Raw genomic sequence first — 19963 nt, forward strand, 5'->3', positions numbered from 1 at the left:
GTTTTTTTACCATCAGGGCCTTGTAAGCCTTTAGTGGTGTTTTTAAAAGTTATGTTTGACTTTATGACTTTCTGTGTCGTTTCTGGGATGCTTAGAAGTCAAATTGAACTGCTGAAAATAGTTTATTTTGATGCATATGCTGTTTTTTTGCAAATTTGCATTATAATATTTATTTTTCGTTTTTCCTGCAGTATATAAAAATTGGTGTATTTCAAAAATAAAACTATGAAGACACTCAAAATAAATTTCCTGTGGTGGGAAACTATTTTGTACAACTTTTTTGTATTTACAGTTTTGAGGGATAAGCCTCTTAAATTTCTCTAACTAGAAATATATATGTTAAAAAAACAAAAACGATTTTCAATTTTTTTTAATAGTTTATTGCACTTTGTTGCAATTTATGTAATTACTATGCACTTAATGCATACATATTATTAAAATTTGGGCTATAATGGTTGTATTGATGTATAGCAACTTAAAATGCTCCCAAAAATGGCATTACAGCATGTAAAAATATAATATAAGCTCTGGTGGACTTGGTTCTATGGTAGGTCTTAAAGGGTTAAAGCAACAAAACAATCTGAAGAGCCGGTTGGGAGTTCGAAAGAGACGACTCTTTTTAGTGAGTCGAAACGGAAGAGCCGGTTCTCTAAAAAGATCCGTAATTCCCATCACTACCAGTTACTGAATCAGTCACGTGGTACGAACGTCATTGCATACGTAATCAAAGCAAGCCTCGATACGCGCTTCACAAAAACACCCGAGATTACCCGACACATCACTACTGTTACGTTCATTAAAAATATTGAAGTTAAAATCTGAGGAAGATGCAGGATGATGCACGTTATCTCAAACGGTCAGTCATAACGTGAGTTTATTATTCTAAGAGTAATGTGTTTGCTAGCTATGGTCACCAATTTAAGTAATATATGGTGTCCATACTATCACGTTAGCTTTACTGTGAACGTCTAACAAACACTTGGAAGATAAGAGGAAGCGTTTTTTAAATTGAAATTCTTGCTAATTAGCTTGCCCTGATCCATGGCATTTCTCTATATAGTGCGATGTTTAATTACCTTTCCAATTTGGGAAATTTCCTGTTTTCTTGCTCGGTGCAGAATGCGAGCATATAATTGTTTATGTTTTAAATAAATAACGACAACGGTCAATTTGGCGTACATGCAGTTGACAGAAAGGTCACTTAAAATCTCTCACAATATAATCAGCCTTCATGCTTGCATTCACGTCCCCTTCGTTAGCACAGTCACCCAATTATTTCTAAAAGGAGCCTACAGTGCATGACAACTTATAAACAAATAACGACTGATTTTACGTTTTCCACTGACTTATAAATCCGCCAATAAAAGGAAACATTCTTGAACTGGGTTTATTATTAGCTTCCCTACGTGAAGGAAGGGGGATTGGAAATCTGAATTGGAGCTAACATAGCTAGCAAGCTTCCGTGCTAAACTGTGGTGGATAATCGCTAGCTAATTGCACGTAGTGTTGAATTTATTTGCAATCAGGGGTTTGCACCGAGTTTAGCTCGTGTTTGTCATGCTTTAACTCTCTGTGGAATCGTGTTTTATTGTTAGCCGGTAAGCCAGTATAGTAATGTTATGCTACTGTCTGGGCGTGTCTTCCTATGTGTTATTGTTATGGGCGGCGGATTTTTTACTGGCTTGGCAATTAACGACCTATTTTCTGTAGTAACATTTAAAGTCATTTTGTTGTGAAATTAACTTGCTAGCTGATTTGCGTCTGATGCAGTTATTATATGGTATGATGTAAATTAAATAACTGGAGTTTTATGTGTTTACCGTATTTTGTACTGCCTGTTCTTGATCGCTCAAAGCAAAGTGACTGTGGGCGGTTTGGACGTCCATCCCACACAGAAGGCCCTTGTAGTCCACTATGAGGTGGAGGCATCTATCCTTGGAGAGAGTGGAGGACATATGCTTGGAGAACGCAAGGAGGGACAAAAAATGTAAGTGGCCTCTTGACTCACAACTCCTAAACACTTCATTTCAGTTTCCTTTTGAACTTTAAATCTTTTTTTCCTTAAAAAGAATAGCTTTTAAATTGATTGGATTAGATTTTTATGTCAAATCAGCCTTTGTCAGTCTAATCCATCTAAACTGGACAGATAATTCTTAATCATTTCTTTTGCAATGGACTTTTATTCCGTTGCTGGATGGTAACAAAGCCATGTTACAAAACAAAGTTTTGGTCATGTGCTGACATATTTCTGTCAGTTAATATTGCCCCATTTACTAATATATATACCTATTTGCAAATAAGGTAACATTTATCTGTGTCAGTGGCTCATATTTATCTGTTTTGTTACATTAATTTCATTCTGCCAGTGAGTGACGTTAGCATAATTGGGCAGCATATACGGTATATAAAAGACAAATGTAGCTTCTAGGTCTGAAAAGTAGGTCCCAATAATCAGCAGCAAAGGATTTATCTGATTGGAAAATGACTTTGTGGTCTTAACTGCTGCTAATAAACGCTAATAAATAAGGTTTTGTTGCAAGGCAGGCCTAACTAGATATTTTATAACCATTTGAGCGCGTCTGTCTTTAGGTTTTACATCACAACAGGACCTCACAAACAAACTAGTGGGTGACATCATGACAGTGTCTTTTACATTAGGTGTGTGAAAAGAGGACTATTCTGCCTGTGGAAAGGATTAAAAAAGTAAAAAAAATGTATTATTTATGCCAGAAAAAAAGGCTATTGGGCCACAGTTTTACAATCAGTATATTTATTTTGAATTTAATGAAACCTGCTAGCTTCTGCTTTCTCTTCTGCTCTTTTTTTCATGCTCCAGTATCCGCATGAAAAGTCTTTCTCCTAGTACAGATGTGGGAGCTTTGGCAAAGAAAGTGCTGGAGGAGTGTAAGATGATCCCTGCTTCCCGTCTGCCCCAAGTGGAGCAGCTCCTGTATTACTTGCAGAACAGGAAATCATCCCCAGTGGAGAGCAACGGTTAGTCATACCACCTTCATTGCACCTGTGCTCTGGAGCCCAAAATCTTTACTGTCCAATTCCGACTTTGGCTAACTTCAGTCCCACATGTAGATTGGCAGCTTGTTAGTCCAGCATGTACTGTAAACATTCTAGAAATATTAAGACATGTAAGGAGGTTGTATAATGGCAGACCTAAAGTATGCACTGTGATGCTAATAAAAGAAAATGTAAACTAATGCAAGTAAAGTTTCAAGTTTGGAATTAATGCTGATGTGCTTTGTTTTGGCTGTTTATGTGTGTGTGTGTTTTGTCACCAGTGGAAAAAAAAGGAAAAAGAACAGTCAAGCCCAAAGAATTGACACCATTTGAAGGCATAGAGGTAACCATTTGTTCCACTGTAGTTTGATCTCACACAGCAGTAAGCACGTGTTCTGTCTTCATTATAGCAACAACCCGAAGTTGCTCAAATGTGTTGTTTAAATAGTTTGGCTGGTGAAAGAATGCATTTGTTATCAGTCAACAACTTTGTGTGTCTGTTTGTGTTTGTAGTTAAATGAGGAGGCCAGTATAACTAGAGTGGATGAGTATATTGAACTGCTCTATGAAGGGATTCCAGAGAAGATCAGAGGCTCAGCTCTCATCCTGCAGCTTGCCCGTAACCCTGATAACCTGGAGGAGCTACTGCACAATGGTACACTTTTATTCTCCATCTTAATTCTGATGGTTAACAGAGTCGTACCTACAGCAGTTTTCTGACATTCCTGGATAGTTTAAGTGTGTCATCTCTTAAAAATATTTTATATGGTTTGACTCAAACCATTTAATCAAGTTAGTGTAACATCATTGGTACAAACGCACCCTGAGAGCTCATCATTGGTTACTACCTTTTTTGATTGATTTTTATTTAGCTATATTTTTCTGCATACAGAAAGAACATTTGATTCTCTAATTGTCTAATAATTAAAGGCAGCATGCTTTACTTGTGCTCTATATAATTGTCATTTTCTCCAGAGCAGTAGCAAGTTCTTAGCATATTTTTCCATTTTTTTCTGCACTACAAAATAACTGAACCTAACCAGTGCTCAGTATCGACTCGAAGGTCGTCTCTTTGGGTTATTGTTAGAATACTTCCATTTTGACATCTGTGTTATGATGGTATTTGATGCTAGATATATTGTGTGGACTAAAGTATTGGGCTACCTGTTTGAATTTAGGTGTTTTCATTCTCATTGCCACAAGTGTATAAAATCGAACACCTAGCCATGCAGTCTGCTTTACAAACATTAGTGAAAGAGTGGGTCACTCTAAACCTGTGTTTCCCAACCTTTTGGAGCCATGGCACTTATTTCACATTAGAAAAATCACACAGAACACCACCAAACAAAAATGTCACAAAAAGCATATTGATAATTTTTCCCCGCGCACCAGGTATGGCAAAATTGGCTCAGTTTCTTATATCAATGTTATTAATTTTAACTGTCATAAACAGGATGTGACAAGTGATGATGATAATAATAACAACTGTACTGCATTAAAACATTCACAGCAGGTGGGATATCCAATTTTTAAGTGATGACATATGAACTCTACTTCTGGGTCAAAACTACTCTGCGTTTATCAAGGCTGTTGTGTTTTTAACATGTTTTAATGCTTTGTATCTTGTTCTATTTAATCTGAAAAAGCCCCTAAAAAAGGCAGTGATCACCTTCAGCTACTCTCGGTTTTTATTACCACTGTTCATTTTAAAGCTTATGCCATGCAGCAGCATATTAATGACTAACCATGTATTGTGGATGGATTATCTCAGTTGTTTTCCTGACTGAAGTTTAGTCCATTTACAGCATCCTGCCACGCAGTTGCGTTTGTCCCTAACCATCAGGAATAGGTCTGGGTATCGTCACTGATTTCTAGAATCTATTCTATTCCAATTCACAAGGTCCCAAATCAATTCGATTTGATTCAAATATTATAATTCTGATCACGTATCAGTACATATCCATATTTTTATTTTTGTAAAAAGAAAGCTGACACTTTCGAGACTTTATCGAAGGCGTAAGCATCACAGCAGATGCCTTTGTGTCAAAGTAACTGAGGATAAAACAGAAAAACATGAAGGCGATTTTCCTGGCCTGGGATTTTATAGCAGATGGCCTTAAAAATATTCTGCAGACTGGTGGCTAATAAGCGAGCGAATAATGCAGTAAAGTAAGAGGGAATTCATGACGATGTTTATGTGAAGCGTAGTTTGGATCTTCTTTTGCTGCTGGTTCAGTCAATATTGTTTGGAGAGAAATAAAACCTGCAGCTTCAGACTCTAGTGCAAAAAGGACGTAAACACAAAGTGTGGACCCACTGAAACATCAGAATCAGTGAGCTGTCTGCATTCAGCCCTGATCGTGTCTGTGTCTGTGCCGCTGGGTGAGAAAGGCGACATCTCACTGATTCTGATGTGTCGGCGGGTCTGCGCTTTGTGTTTACGTCTTTGTGCAGAATCCGTGTACCTGCTCCCATTTACTGTTTTAGCTCTTTGGTGGTTGTTTCGGGCAAAATAAATTTATATTTAAAATCGATTCAGGATTTTAAAGAATTGATATCACGTTATCCAAGCTAGAGTTGATCTTAATCGATAAATCAATAATCAAAACCCACCCCTAATCAGGAACCCTTGCTTTAACTTTTATTGAGTGGAAAAAGTTAGCATTCCTCCTCCAGCTTCACTGTGTTTATATTATGCTAACATAGCTGTGTCGCTAGCCACCATGTAGCACATCATCATATACCAGCTAGACCAACTTCAGTAACCCTACAAACGTCACTGCTGTTTAGTTTTTCTGTCTTCGTTTATGTCAGAAGTGATGGCAGAGCTGTACATTTTAAGTTTTCAGAAATCCATCAATCAGAACATGGTATATTATTTAATCTTAAAACTTTTTTTGGGAGACTTCCTGCCTACCACTAGAGGGAGCCCACGTACCACAGTTGGAGAACCAATGGCTTATATTGCTAATCAGGTGGACCCAGATAATCTTCCAGGGCACACCTGATCATTTCTTGTGGCACAGTGGTTGGGGAAACACTGCTCTAAAGAACTCAATAAATTCAAGTGTGGTTGTAACAAGTAAGCTTGCGAAATGTCTGTCCTAGATATTCCACAATAAACTGTAAGTGGGCGCAGGCTAGCTGCTCTCAGCCGCATGGCATGTGGTCGTCCGCTCAACGCACTGAGCTAACAGGCACCCCATAAAATGGCAAATATGAGACAGAAAATAAAGTTATGGGCTACACAGACTATACGACTAAGGATTAAGGATTTTGAACTGCGAAACATGTAAAGCTACTTTAAGACTCCAAGACCAAAAATCTGCTCCTGGAAATGGGCTCAATGGGTTCTCTATTGCCCCAAGTATCTTTTTCTAACTGAAAATTTGTTAGATGGCACATGTTACATCACAATATATTCTTGTGCCGTTATCTGCTGTACTTATGATGTGAAAACTTCCCTTGTCTTTCCTAATAGAGACAGCTCTTGGTGCTTTGGCCAGAGTACTAAGGGAGGATTGGAAGCAGAGTGTAGACCTAGCCACCATCATCATTTATATATTCTTCTGCTTCTCCAGGTAACACACAAACTTACATAGCAGCTCACTTCCATCACATTTATTCTTACTGTTGTGTTTAATCCTCTTACCTTTCCTCCTCCAGTTTCTCCCAGTTTCACGGGGTGGTGAGTCATTATAAAATAGGCGCCCTGTGTATGAGTGTGGTGGAACATGAATTGAAGAGATACGATGCATGGCGTGAGGAGCTACGCAAGAAAAACAAGGCCTATATCCTTTTTGTTGGTGTTTTTTGCTTACTTTTCTGCTCTCTCCCCTTATAGTTTTGCTGACTTAATGAGTATGTACTCATTAATTCAGCAACAATAATTTTTTCCTTAATGTTCTTTTGCGCACGTGAGTCTGCACCAGAGAATGGGTCCCTGAGACGAGACCAGGACAAGGCTCTCAGAAAATACCATGGCCTTTTGGCTAAGCAGGAACAGCTGCTCAGAGGTAGGCTTTGTTTTTGTTTTTTGTTTTTTTTAATCTCCTCATTCAGAACTTTTGTTGATCAGATGTAACTGAAATTACTATATCATCTCTAATTTTCTGTTTCTCCTCCTCACTTCTGCTGGCCTGTTTTTCTCTGGTTCTTAGTGTCTCTTTACCTCTTGCTGAACCTTGCTGAGGATACGAGGACAGAACTGAAGATGAGGAATAAAAACATTGTTGGCTTGTTGGTCAAAGTTCTTGAACGTGATGATGAGGAGCTGCTTGTCCTGGTGGTTTCTTTCCTTAAAAAACTCTCCATCTTTCTTGAGAATAAGAATGACATGGTGGGTGGTAGAAACAAGACTTTCAGATTCGATAACGCTTGCCGGGAGCATAGGGGAAACAGTCCTGATGATTATTTTTATGTTACAGAGATCTGTTGTTAACCAAGTCAACTTCATTTATTTTTATTCTACATCCTTTGTTTAAAAATAGAAAGAAAAAAAAACGGTTTGCATTGTTTTTGCATTGTTATTCCTTCTTCCTCTGTTAGTGATTGTGGGGAAACATTCTGTAAGTCAATTGTCTTCCAGTATTGTAAGTCTTCTGTAGTGCAGAGGTTAGGTTGTTTTTGTTTTTTTTGGGTGGGGGGAGGCTGTAAATGGTAGTGTCTTATTGACAAGCTCCACATAATTTGTAGGTATTAGCTTCTAATATTGGAAAGTAGGTAAACAGTAGAAAAATAGTAATCCTTGCTTTGGATTTCGGAATTTGTCTTTTTTTGTTTATTGTGATGCCCTTGATATTCATTCAGCTCTTGTCAGTGGCATAAATTATTTTCTGCTGAATTTACCATCATTAGATTTGCTATAATCTGTGTTTGTCTCTGATTTGTAGGCTGAGGTGGATACAGTGGAGCGGTTGGCTCGACTGGTTCCCTGTAAACATGAAGACTTATTAAACTTGACTCTACGTTTGCTGCTCAACCTCTCCTTTGACTCTGGACTTAGAGCCAAGATGGTAGAAGTTGGCCTGTTACCTAAACTTACTGTCCTGTTAGGTAATGATGCACGCTAGTTTAATAGCATGCAGCACATAGCGATCCATTCACAGTATTGGTGCAGTGCCTTTTAGCAAAGTGACTGCTGGGAACAAACGTGTAGCTTACAGCTTTTTAAGTATTGCTGATAAGTCGACACACAATCAACACTGTGGATTGTTACATCCTGAAGAAAAACTGTTCACATTCTCCTGGTGTTATAAAAGCACTTCATGCTTATGTTGAAAATCTCCTCTTCAGCAGTGATCAAACTGAAAAATGCAACCCAAACGAGAAACGGAGATTGTCGCCCGCACAGGGAGATCTCTGTTCAGTCTCCGTTCAGTCCATCAAATGATCTCTGTTTTTCCCTTTTTGGTTGCACCTTTTCCACCTTTCACTGCAGCTTTGCGAGTAAATGGTAGGTGTGTGCAGACAAGTTGCCATCTCCAAACTACAGGTGACTGCAGGAATCTGCTGTTGACCAAAGAAAGTTCAGTTCAAGCAATTCTGACAAGTTGGCATGAATTAGTAGGGTACAGAGATTCACTTGTTGTTTGAGTAGAACAAAGAAAGGAATAGTTGGAATGGAATTTAAAACTAAATTAATGACAACCAAACTAGAAAAAAAGCCACAGGTAGCTTTAAAATAAAGGGTTAAACTCACCTACTTCAAACTGTGTCCTGTTTACAGCCTGCTTTTAAAGCTACTGTATATTTGAGATTCTTTGGACAATATAAATTCAACTGCCTCTTCAGTCAACTTCTTGCCACTTAGTTCAGTTAGGGAACTTCTTTAATGAACACAAAAACCTTGGTTTAAATCTTGCACTTGCTTAGCACCAGATGAAAGATGCTCTTTATATATCCCAGATTTGGGAAATGCATTTATCTCTGCGTTTTGCTTTTATAGTTAATAGCCTTGCAGTGTGAACCCTTGGCATTTTATGCAAAACTGTAACATGGTAATGGTATCGTTATTGTGTGTGTTTTCAGGGGATGAGAACAACCGACAGATGGCAATGCGTATCCTGTACCACATCAGCATGGATGACCGGTTCAAGGGCATGTTTGTTTATACTGACTGCATACCACAGGTACAAAATGTACACCGAGCTGAACACTCATAGCGCCTGATTTCTAAAGTCTTAGGTACAATTTTGTGTGTCTGTGTGTAGCTAATGCAAATGCTGTACGAGCATGGTGAGGAGGAAATTGAAACTGAGCTCATCTCCATCTGCATCAACCTGGCTGCAAACAAGAAGAATGCACAACTCATGTGTGAAGGTATTTTACTTTTTGCACAAGTTAGACCATTGCCTCACCATCACAGGTACCAGATGTCTGTATGGCTTTTGGAAGAGATTATGCTGAGTGTCTCTCCATTCCTAGGAGATGGATTGAAGATGCTTATGAAAAGAGCTCTGAAGATGAAAGACTGCCTCCTCATGAAGATGATCAGAAACATCTCACAACATGATGGCCAAACCAAATCACTGTTCATAGTGAGTTATATGCAATAAAGAAAACATTACAACCTAAAATTATCATAATTATCAGTCATTATTTAATAATCATTGTGTACGGAAATTGCTGTCATCAGTATTGACCCATAGTAAACATCAGCCTTGTTTTCAGGATGGTTGAGGTGGGGTGTTTTTGTTTTTTGTTTGTTTCTTTTGTTTTTTGATTGTTTTTAATTGTGTAAATTCTCTTCTTGCTTTGTCAGGACTATGTTGGTGACCTGGCAGCGGAGATTAAAGAAGAGGAAGAGGAGGATTGGGTTCTGGAGTGTCTGGGGACTCTAGCCAACCTCACCATCCCTGACCTGGACTGGGAGTTGGTGCTGAAGGAGTATAATCTAGTACCTTACCTTAAAGACAGACTTAAACCAGGTGCCTTCACATAATTTTTCATTTCATCTCTTTTAATATAGTGGAATTTGTGTACTTGTTGGGACAGAGAGTACTAGGAAACTTGCTATGGTTTGGCCATAGTTCTTTTCACAGAATAAACTTAACTGTTACTCCCCTCGAGTCTTAATAAAGCTCAACTTCTTTGCGTTTTAACTGACATTTATTTCAGACAGGAGGATTCTTCGACATGTCTTAACATGTAATGATGTCCAACCACAGCCGATACAATGCCGTCAGAACTAAAAAAAAAATACAAACTTAAATGAATATTCTTAATAAAGTCCTTAAGCATTATATATGACGAAACATTCCAAAAAAAAGGATCAATAAAGTACACATTACACCTCTCACTGCGGTAATTGCACTGGAATATCACGCAACACTCGCGTATTTACATACAACGATGATAAACAAAATAAAACATTTACCTCATTGGCCTCACTCAAAGGGAATAAAACTTTCATCTTTACATTGTGGGGAGGTCCAAAAAGGCACTCTTTTATAACTTTCTGTAGACGTGCAAACCTCGTGGCTCTTCTCTTAATTAGCTTGCTGAGTGTGACAGCCAAAAAAATGCCCTCTTAGCAACAACAGACGGAACTTTAGAAAAGGTTCCTATCTAATTGCACAGTTAACACAAATAACACATTTAAACATATAAATCTAATCAACGAAACATGAATTACTATTTATTTCTTATTTATTAATATTTCAACTACTTATTGTTTCAACCTTAAATATCTAATAAAAAGAACCTAAATGCGAGAGTTGCCCATGACGGCAGCTACACTAACATTGTATTTGTTGTTCCCATATTAAAGATGTTTATTTCTTTGTTCTACTACAAAGCAGTTGTTTATAACTAGTGCTAAATAAATACTGCAAAACTATCAAAAAGTCAGAAAATGGTTAGCTTAACTGCTCTCTTTTGACTGGAATAACTTTCTAAAACTACGCTTCCTTCTGTCTGTTTCAGGTTCAGCAGAGGATGATCTCATCCTGGAGGTGGTCATAATGATCGGAACGGTATCCATGGATGATGCCTGTGCCGTCATGTTAGCTAAATCTGGCATTATTCCTGCACTTATTGAGCTACTGAACGGTAACATGCATACCAGTGGTTTCCCCAAAAATGTATTACATATAACTTTCCTGTGTCCTTGGTCTATAAACTGCTTATCATGGGTCTCCTTTGTTTAATATAGCCCAGCAGGAGGACGATGAGTTTGTATGCCAGATTGTCTACGTCTTCTATCAGATGGTGTTTCACCAAGCTACACGAGATGTGATCATCAAAGACACCCGTATCCTTCCCACAGTTCATCCCGTCTTTGAGATATATATATATATATATATATATATATATATATATAATTTCCCTGCTCGCCCTTCGGGCAGTCAATCCTTCCAGCCTGTGAGCTTGGGTGCCCTGCGCAGTATCTTAGCTGTTCCTAGGACTGCGCTCTTCTCATGTTCCTTCTTCCTGATGTTGCTGTCATTCGGGACCGCTACATCGATCACTACGGCCATCTTCTTCTGTTTGTCTACCACCACTGTGTCCAGTTGATTAGCCACCACCATTTTGTCTGTCTGTATTTGGAATTCCCACAAGATCTTACCTCGGTCATTCTCCACCACCCTGGGGGGGCATCTCCCATTTTGACCTCAGGACTTCCAGGCACAGATGTTCCTGTATACTATGCCAGCCACTTGCTTATGGCGTTCCATGTATGCCTTGCCTGCTAACATCTTGCACCCTGCTGTTATGTGCTGGATTGTCTCTGGAGCATCTTTACACAGCCTGCACCTGGGGTCTTGCCTGGTGTGATAGACCACTCGGCCTCTATGGATCTTGTGCTCAGAGCTTGTTCCTGTGCTGCCATAATTAGTACCTCTGTGCTGTCTTTCAGTCCAGCTCTGTCCAGCCACTGGTAGGAATTCTGGATATCAGCCACCTCCGCTATCTGCCGGGAGGTAGCCTGTCCTTCCATGATGGTTCCTCGCCTTCCCCCTCTTTCTTGGGTTCCTGCTGCCTGAGGTATTCACTGAGCACGCGGTCGGTTAGGGCCATCTTCGTGATGTATTCGTGGATGTTCGTTGTCTCGTCCTGGACTGTGGTGCTGACACTCACCAGTCTCAGGGTGCTGGACTTGGGGTGAAACCCTCCATGCATGGTCAGGAGCTTTCTTGTCTTGATGTCAGTGGTTTCTATCTCCTCCTTTGGCCAGCTTGTTATCTCAGCCGGGTACCTGATCATGGGCAGGGCGTAGGTGTTGATAGCCCGGATCTTGTTCTTACCGTTCAGCTGACTCCTCAGGACTTGCCTGACCCTCTGCAGGTACTTGATGGTTGCAGCTTTCCTAGCGGCATCTTCATGGTTTCCATTTGCCTGTGGGATGCCCGGGTACTTGTAGCTGTCCTCTATGTCTGCAATGTTGCCTTCTGGTAGTTTGATCCCCTCAGTTCTGACTACCTTCCCTCTCTTTGCTACCATCCAACTACATTTCTCCAGCCCGAATGACATTCCAATGTCATTGCTGTATATCCTGGTGGTGTGGATCAGTGAATTGATGTCTTGTCTCTGTCTTGATGTCATCCATGTACAGGAGGTGGCTGACAACTGTTCCCTTCCGTAGTCTGTATCCGTAGCCAGTCTTGTTAATGATCTCACTGAGGGGGTTCAGGCCTATGCAGAACAGCATTGGGGACAGAGCATCTCCTTGGTAGATCCCAGACTTGATGGTGACTTGTGCTATGGGCTTGAAGTTGGCCTCTAGTGTTGTACGCCACATCCCCATTGAGTTCCTGATGAAGGCTCTTAAGGTCCTGTTGATCTTGTGTAGTTCTAGGCATTCCAGGATCCATGTGTGGGGCATTGAGTCATAGGTCTTCTTGTAATCAATCTAGGCAGTGCACAGGTTGGTCAGCCTGGTCTTGCAGTCTCGGCTGATTGTTCGGTCTACCAGTAGCTGGTGTTTTGCACCTCAGGTATTCTTGCCCATCCCTTTCTGTGCCCCACTCATGTATTGACCCATGTGCCTGTTCATCTTAGCTGCTATGATGCCTGACAGGAGCTTTCACGCGGTGCTGAGGCAGATTATTGGTCGTTAGCTGGAGGGGACCGGTCCCTTCTGGGGGTCCTTGAGGATCAGGACTGTCCGGCCTTCGGTTAGCCATTCTGGGTGGTCCACTAGCCACTGAGCATTGCCGTTATGGGTTGCGTCCTTCTCACATATGCACTTCCAGTATTGTTCTCCTGCCTTGGTGGTGCTGTTCTCATATTGTTCCAATGCTACTGAGAGTACACCTTGGATGGTTCTGTGGAGAACAGCTGGTTTATTCTCCTGCCTTCGGTCTCTCTGGTGTACCTCTTCAAGCGGCTGGCCAAGGTTGTGATTCATTTCTCTCTCGCTCTCTCTCTCTGTATGTGTGTATGTATATATACACACGTGTATGGATATGTGTATATATGTCTGTCTGTCTTACAGCACTGAGGATTTCTGTGGGTTCTCTTTAACCCTCTTTGTAGAGGCTCCAGCTTACCTCATTGATCTGATGCATGACAAGAATGCAGAAATTAGAAAAGTGTGTGACAACACCCTTGATATTATTGCTGTAAGTTAACAATGTGCTACTGATGGATGTCTGTTTTCTAAAATAAGGACTAGAAATGCACCTTCATATTTTTGGTCTGTCTCCTCCAAGGAATATGACGAAGAGTGGGGCAGGAAAATTCAGTCAGAGAAGTTCCGTTTCCACAACAACCAGTGGCTGGAGATGGTTGAGAGTCGGCAAGCAGATGAGTCTGAGCCTTATCTTTATGATAACGACAATGACCGGACTGATCTCTTCTACAGTGCAGGTACACTGAGCAAAGACTCAGCTGTGCATGTAGAACAGGAAAATTGACCAGCCTGACAGTAAATTTTACCTTCCCAACAAGACTTGAGAGTTTGTTTGGGGGGGGGGGGGACTGGCAGGTTGTCATTTTGACCTCATCCCATAACAGCAGCAGAAATGGCAAGGAAGTCATTTCCTGAGGAAGTTGATATTTAATTTTTTATTAATGATTAGGATTTGACAAAATAAGCATTTAACATGAATTTTTAGAAGTTGTCTAGTGATTTATTTCATTACAGATTGTAAAGGTAAAATATATTTTAGCATCCACAATTAAACAAAGAGTACAGCAAACATAATGAAGCTATTAATAACAAGGAACTCACTGTGAAACAGCTCATTGACTACATTTAAAAGTTTACCATACAATCGGCTACAACAAAATAAACCAAATTTTAATAAATTAATTATTGTAAACGTAGAATACTGAAAATGTATGAATCTGTCCACCTCTGTTTTATGCCACTGGACCTCTTCCCACACCGACCATCCACTGTTCCCCCATCTGTAGCCCTTCACCCAGTCCTCACCCCCTAAAACCATCCGATTTGGCTGCTCCTCTCCGGATTTCACTGTTGTGCGGATTAGTACAAACACTCAGGTCTCTGTTGTGTTCAAGCAGCAAAAACTCTGGCTACAGCGCCTGGGCTACTAGTTATTTATCTTTAACTAGCTTTTGATCATATAGCAGCATTCTTATCTAAATGTATAATGTGTTTGTTTTGTTTATGCACAATACAGCCAAGTATGTACTGATTAGTGTTTTACATTTCTCTGGGGTCAAAATGACTTATTTGGCAGTTCTAGGCATAAATTATCATTTTTGTTTGTTTTTATTCCAGCTTATCACACAAAATTCACAGAATGAATAATCAATAATTGAAATCGAAAGACTGGGATCTTTCTAAAAGTTATGTAATTTTAAAATAACAAAACAACCCACCTGACAGTTCTCTTAAGAGATGGAAATAAGAAGAGATGTTTTCTGTGTGACATTATTAAATTATTATTTGTACTGAATGTCAGTGCATTCAGTAAATTTACATTTAACATCAAAAGCAAAAACTGACTTTTACAGGTAAGTAACTACATAGCAGGGACTCAAAATAGGCTAGAACTTGAAATTTAGACTTTTAGTCTGTTTACACTTTTTAAATTAAGTGTATCTGCTGGTTTATTGTTGTGTTCTTCAATCTTTTAGATGGAATAACTCCAGGAGATGGCTCAGTCAGCCCAGACTTCTTCAGTGACCTGCAACCGCAGAATGGAGACTCGCACCATGCAGGGTGAGTTAACAGAAGACAGAAACATTCTAGCCATTCTACAGCTTACTGAATTTTAAATTCAGGCAATCAAAGCCTCCACCTCTTTTGCCACACTATAAAATCCCAGTCCAGTGTTTCACATTTTTATTTTTCATACTGTTAAATTGGCTTTTTTTTTTTGTAACTTTGTCTACCAGAGACATTGGCGATGTTTTCGACCAGACCAGCTCATCACCTGCACGACCAGCCACGGCCTATGGCTTCAGACCCGATGAGCAGCCCTTTTATCAGTACTCATAGACCCTTTGAGTCTGCTTTGTTCACATCGTCTTTGATCCATTCCTCTCCACCAAGTGCATATTCACACATTATCTACAACTCCACTCTCATTGTTTAATTTATTAAAGTGACAGCCCCTTGCAGTGTAGCATTTCATATGCCTCATCTTGACATGTTAAGAATAGTTGTAGTTATTCAGACAGTGCTTTCAAATGCTGAAATCAATAATACAGACCACACTAACACTGCAGATTGCATACAATTTTCACTTAGCTATTTCATCTATTTACAATCATCTCAAGCAGAACTAGTTACGTCTTTCTTTAAAATTTGCTGCTGTATGTTGGTAGGTTTTGCTTTTCTTTTTTCCTATGTGATAATTAATATTTATACAAAAATATTCAACGCCGTTATTGAACTGTTTGAGATCCTTCATTTTGGCTCCTCCAAAACCATGTCAACATGTGACATTTATTTAATGAGTTTACAGCATGTTTCTTTTATCTATGTCACTGTAAAATGGGAACATTGTTGTTACAGCACGGGGCAGCACGGTGGTTAGCACTGTTGCCGCACAGCAAGGAGGTCCTGAGTTCAATTCCAACATCAGGTCTTTCTGTGTGGAGTTTGCATGTTCTCCCCGTGTTTGCGTGGGTTCCCTCCGGGTACTCCGGCTTCCTCCCACCGTCCAAAGACATGCAGCTTGTGGGGATAGGTTAATTGGATAATCCAAATTGTCACTAGGTGTGAATGTGCGAATGAAAGTGAGTGCGAATGGTTGTCTGTCCCTGTCTGTTGGCCCTGCGACAGACTGGCGACCTGTCCAGGGTGTACCCCGCCTCGCGCCCTATGACAGCTGGGATAGGCTCCAGCGCCCCCCGCGACCCTGAAAAAGGATAAGCGGAAGCGAATGGATGGATGGATGTTGTTACAGCCTAGGGTGCTTTCACACTGGCCAGCTAGTCTGGATCTCCACAAAAAGACTTCCTCCTTGTGTATTAGTCGGGGATAGAGTTCAGTTCATGTTAAATGTTGCATAAGTAAATTTGTGACTGTTAAAAGGTCCAAGTTGATGTAGGAGCTGAATGCTGACCAACAGATAAAAGCCTGGTGCCTACATTACCTGCAGGGCAGTGTAGTTGCTGACAGTTTGTTCAATTCATTCTGTGATCCGCTGGTATAGCCTCAAGTCTGCAGCAGAGAGGAGAGCAGCCTATAGTCTGCTGAGCCGCATTGACATTTTTTTTTAACTGTAAAATTCTTCAGCTCCTTAAGTGAAATTCTATGTTAGCATTATTAGAAATTAGGAAACTGCAAAGGCTTTAAACACCTGTCCCCCCGCCCCCTTGTTTTTTTTTTATATTGATGTGCAATAGTGAAGTGCTGTCTGTTTCCATCTCTGTTACTACAAGCTGAAAAATAAAATTTCGTCATGTCTTTCATGATCTCATTGGCTAATGATTTAAATTGTAAGAAACAGCAATGACTTCAAATACAATTCCCAAAGAAGGAAAATTGGTAAACGATGCTTGTTTCTTATTTTTTGTAGCACTCCCAGGTGGTACTGTGCCATTAGTTCATTTTCTTAATCTTTGAAATGCATGCAGAAAACTAGAGGACAATGGCAAAGTGTATGTACATCACGTACAAATTAACATTTAAAAAATGCAAACCCAATCTCATAGCGCCCTAAGATTTATTGTAGTTTGAAATTTGGTTATAACAGATGTCAAAACCACAGCAGTATTATGGGGAGCTCTTTTTCTAACCACTACATTTGTGATGTTTCTGACCTGCTACCCCACAGACTTGCTAAATCTAAATCTGTCCTGTCAGACCACACTTAATGCAGTGTTCATAAAATGAGGCCAGAAATCCTTTCCTTGAGGAAAGATAGCTGTGAACTGACACAATGTGTTTCAAAAGGAAACACAAAAAACCCATCCATGATCATCAGTCACCCAGCACATCATTTCTCAAGGCTGTTTAAATAGAAACAAGAGTGTACGTTGGGTATTCCTCATAATGCTTCTGGGTGTTTTTTTAACAGCAATGAGATCTCAAGAGTTGTCTCTGTGAACATGCAAGTGCATGTTCACAGAGACAAAAATAAAACAAAAACAAACTCTAAAAAAAAGAAGCTAAATATATCATGCCTACTTTGATAACATGGTTTAACATGTATATTTTAAATACATGGTGGCATATTAATATACCGTGCCACTTATTAAACCACATATGGAAAAGATGGTCTGTTTGAAGAAAACTTTTACATACAGTATTGGTTTTAGTCCTATTTGCACATATGTACTTGTGTATCTATGTATTGTTTTGTTTGGTGGGTTTTTTGTTTGTAAACATGACTGACTGACTTTATTACTACTTGACACGATGCTGTTTAGAAAGAACTGGATCATAGCTACTGTCTACCCTTCTGTTTTCATCCTAAGGTTCTTTAATAAAAAAGAATCCTACATTTCACTTTGTTTACACTTGATCTCACTCACAATGGCATCAAAGTTTTCACACTCATGCTGTACAGTTGGATTGTCTGTACTCTTTAAGTTCTGAGATTTTAAACATATTTTCCTTGGTTTATTAAAAAAGGTGCAACTTCTGTGAAATACAACATCATATACTTTGTCTGGGATAGCATGATATGAATTACCTGGCCTCTCATAATTGAATCATTGGTTGTAGAATGCTGATGGGCTATAGTATAGTTTTCAAATTTGCAGCATTATTCAAAACTATTCTGCTTTTTTTTTTTTTTTTTTTTTGGGGGGGGGGGGGGGGGGGGGTAGTTTTGTTTGTAACCAAAATTACATCAATACAATTAAAAGCACTTCACTAGTCCATGACTTGATATGCAACATACAGTAACTTTAGCTACAGCAACTGTATGGACTGTATGGTCAACTCTTCTTATTGCAAGTTAGCAATTACAACAGTATGTTTTAGCTATTTAATCACAAGTACATTTTATATAACATGACTAAACATAACGTGACTAAAACATAACCTTATCTGTGAACATAATTTGAGTAGAATCATGCCATAAAAGTGGCTGTTTCAGGTCTACAGCTTCTTGGCATGTCAAATTACATCTTTTGCTATTATGTTGGTTTAAACATCTGTACCATATACTGTATATTTTTACAATTTATTTTTTCTAGTTAATATTTTATGTGAAATATTTAAAGCTTTTTGTGAAGCTTTGTTATAGCCTGTAGCTCATAAAAATCAGATGTCCAGTATTAGAATATTTCATTTTACATTTGAGTAAGTTGCTTTTGAAAGAATGGTAAATGATAGCGCTTTTCTACTATATATAAGTGCTCAAAGAGCTTTATGAAACATCCCTCATTCACGCCCGTTCATACAAGCACTCTTTTCTACGCTTAACCTCCTATCTAATATTCATACTTCAATGGATGCATCAGAGAGCAACTTGGCGTTAGTATCTTGCCCAATGATATTTGGCATGCAGACTGGAATGACCAGGGATTGGACCACAAACATCCAACACTGTACACAAGGAGGGTATGCCACAGGAGTTCATTGCTGAAAAGACTGGCTGCTCAGAGTATCAAAGCATATTAACAGACTAAAAGAGAAAATGTGTACAGCAACAGGGGTGACTGCAGTTTTTACAAGATTGTCAATGAGCATCTTTGGGAAAGTTTCACAAGGATTGGAAAATTATTGTATAAAAGATTGACGATGGGCTCAATTCCTTCCATTGTATTAAAGTGAAGGCAGAATGTTCTACGTATGGAGGCTGGATACAATGCACTACATTCACCCCATACACACACATTCACTATTATCTATACTTTGTGCTTTCTAACTATCACTCATATGCATTCATACTCTGATGGACGCATCAGAGAGCAAGTCAGGGTTAGTATCTTGTAGAGATGGACTGATCTGATATTACGTATAGGTATCGGTCCGATACTGACCTAAATTAGTGGATCGAATATCGGAGAGAAATAAAAAAAAATGTAATCGATCCATTAAATATCACAAAAGCAGCTCACAAAACTTGCGACATGGCATAACTCTGCTCATAACTGTAGCACGTCGGAGCAGTATGCGTCACGTAATAGAGCGTCTGTGACCCGTTGGTCTGGTTGAGCATTTGGAGCCTCTCTACCAAACCAGCATTTTATCTCCGAGAAAGTTATCCCAGAGAGAAGTCAAGCAAGTGTGTAAGTTCATCTCTGAATGTTTGTAAAGCATTCCAGCTTTAAGCTTAACAACCGATATATGGACGACTGCCTCTTCTCTCCTGTTGCTACTTCAATCTGTAAAATGTATAGAAGTCCATCACTGTATTTCATAACTATTAAGTCTAATATACCCTAGTAAGCTAGTACTTTTTCCTTTGGGAAGGTACCATCTGTGCAGTCTGCAGTTCTTTTGAAGAAAGATGTTGAATCTATTGAAAAATAATTAATTTGATGCAGGGTGAAAAAGAAATGCACAGAAATCAAAGTTGATTACGTCGATTAAGCATCATGAGGTGGGGGGTCCCTATTTTATTCCTTGTTG

At 39.4% G+C, this 19963-nt stretch overlaps 1 protein-coding gene across 2 annotated transcripts; it reads left to right on the forward strand.

The window, feature by feature from the left end:
- Positions 1-722: 722 nt before the first annotated feature.
- On the forward strand, positions 723-17887 carry LOC102779720 (kinesin-associated protein 3-like). 2 transcript variants are annotated; one of them, XM_006808418.3, is made up of 20 exons: positions 723-856; positions 1856-1987; positions 2837-2994; positions 3294-3355; positions 3526-3667; positions 6494-6593; positions 6679-6803; positions 6930-7028; positions 7173-7351; positions 7905-8067; positions 9043-9143; positions 9225-9333; positions 9439-9551; positions 9776-9941; positions 10939-11064; positions 11168-11266; positions 13492-13577; positions 13668-13824; positions 15064-15148; positions 15325-17887. In XM_006808418.3, the coding sequence occupies exons 1-20, from the start codon at positions 828-830 to the stop codon at positions 15425-15427; spliced, it is 2334 nt and encodes a 777-aa protein (XP_006808481.1). In that variant the 5' UTR covers positions 723-827; the 3' UTR covers positions 15428-17887. The 2 variants fall into 2 exon arrangements, 1 of the variants encoding a protein (XP_006808481.1); XR_015719968.1 differs by lacking the exons at positions 13668-13824; positions 15064-15148; positions 15325-17887 and having other exon boundaries at positions 11168-13351; positions 13451-13536.
- Positions 17888-19963: the final 2076 nt, after the last annotated feature.

This window comes from Neolamprologus brichardi, chromosome 14 (assembly GCF_056152115.1).
Source record: "Neolamprologus brichardi isolate AB-2024 chromosome 14, ASM5615211v1, whole genome shotgun sequence".
Lineage (NCBI taxonomy): Eukaryota > Metazoa > Chordata > Actinopteri > Cichliformes > Cichlidae > Neolamprologus > Neolamprologus brichardi.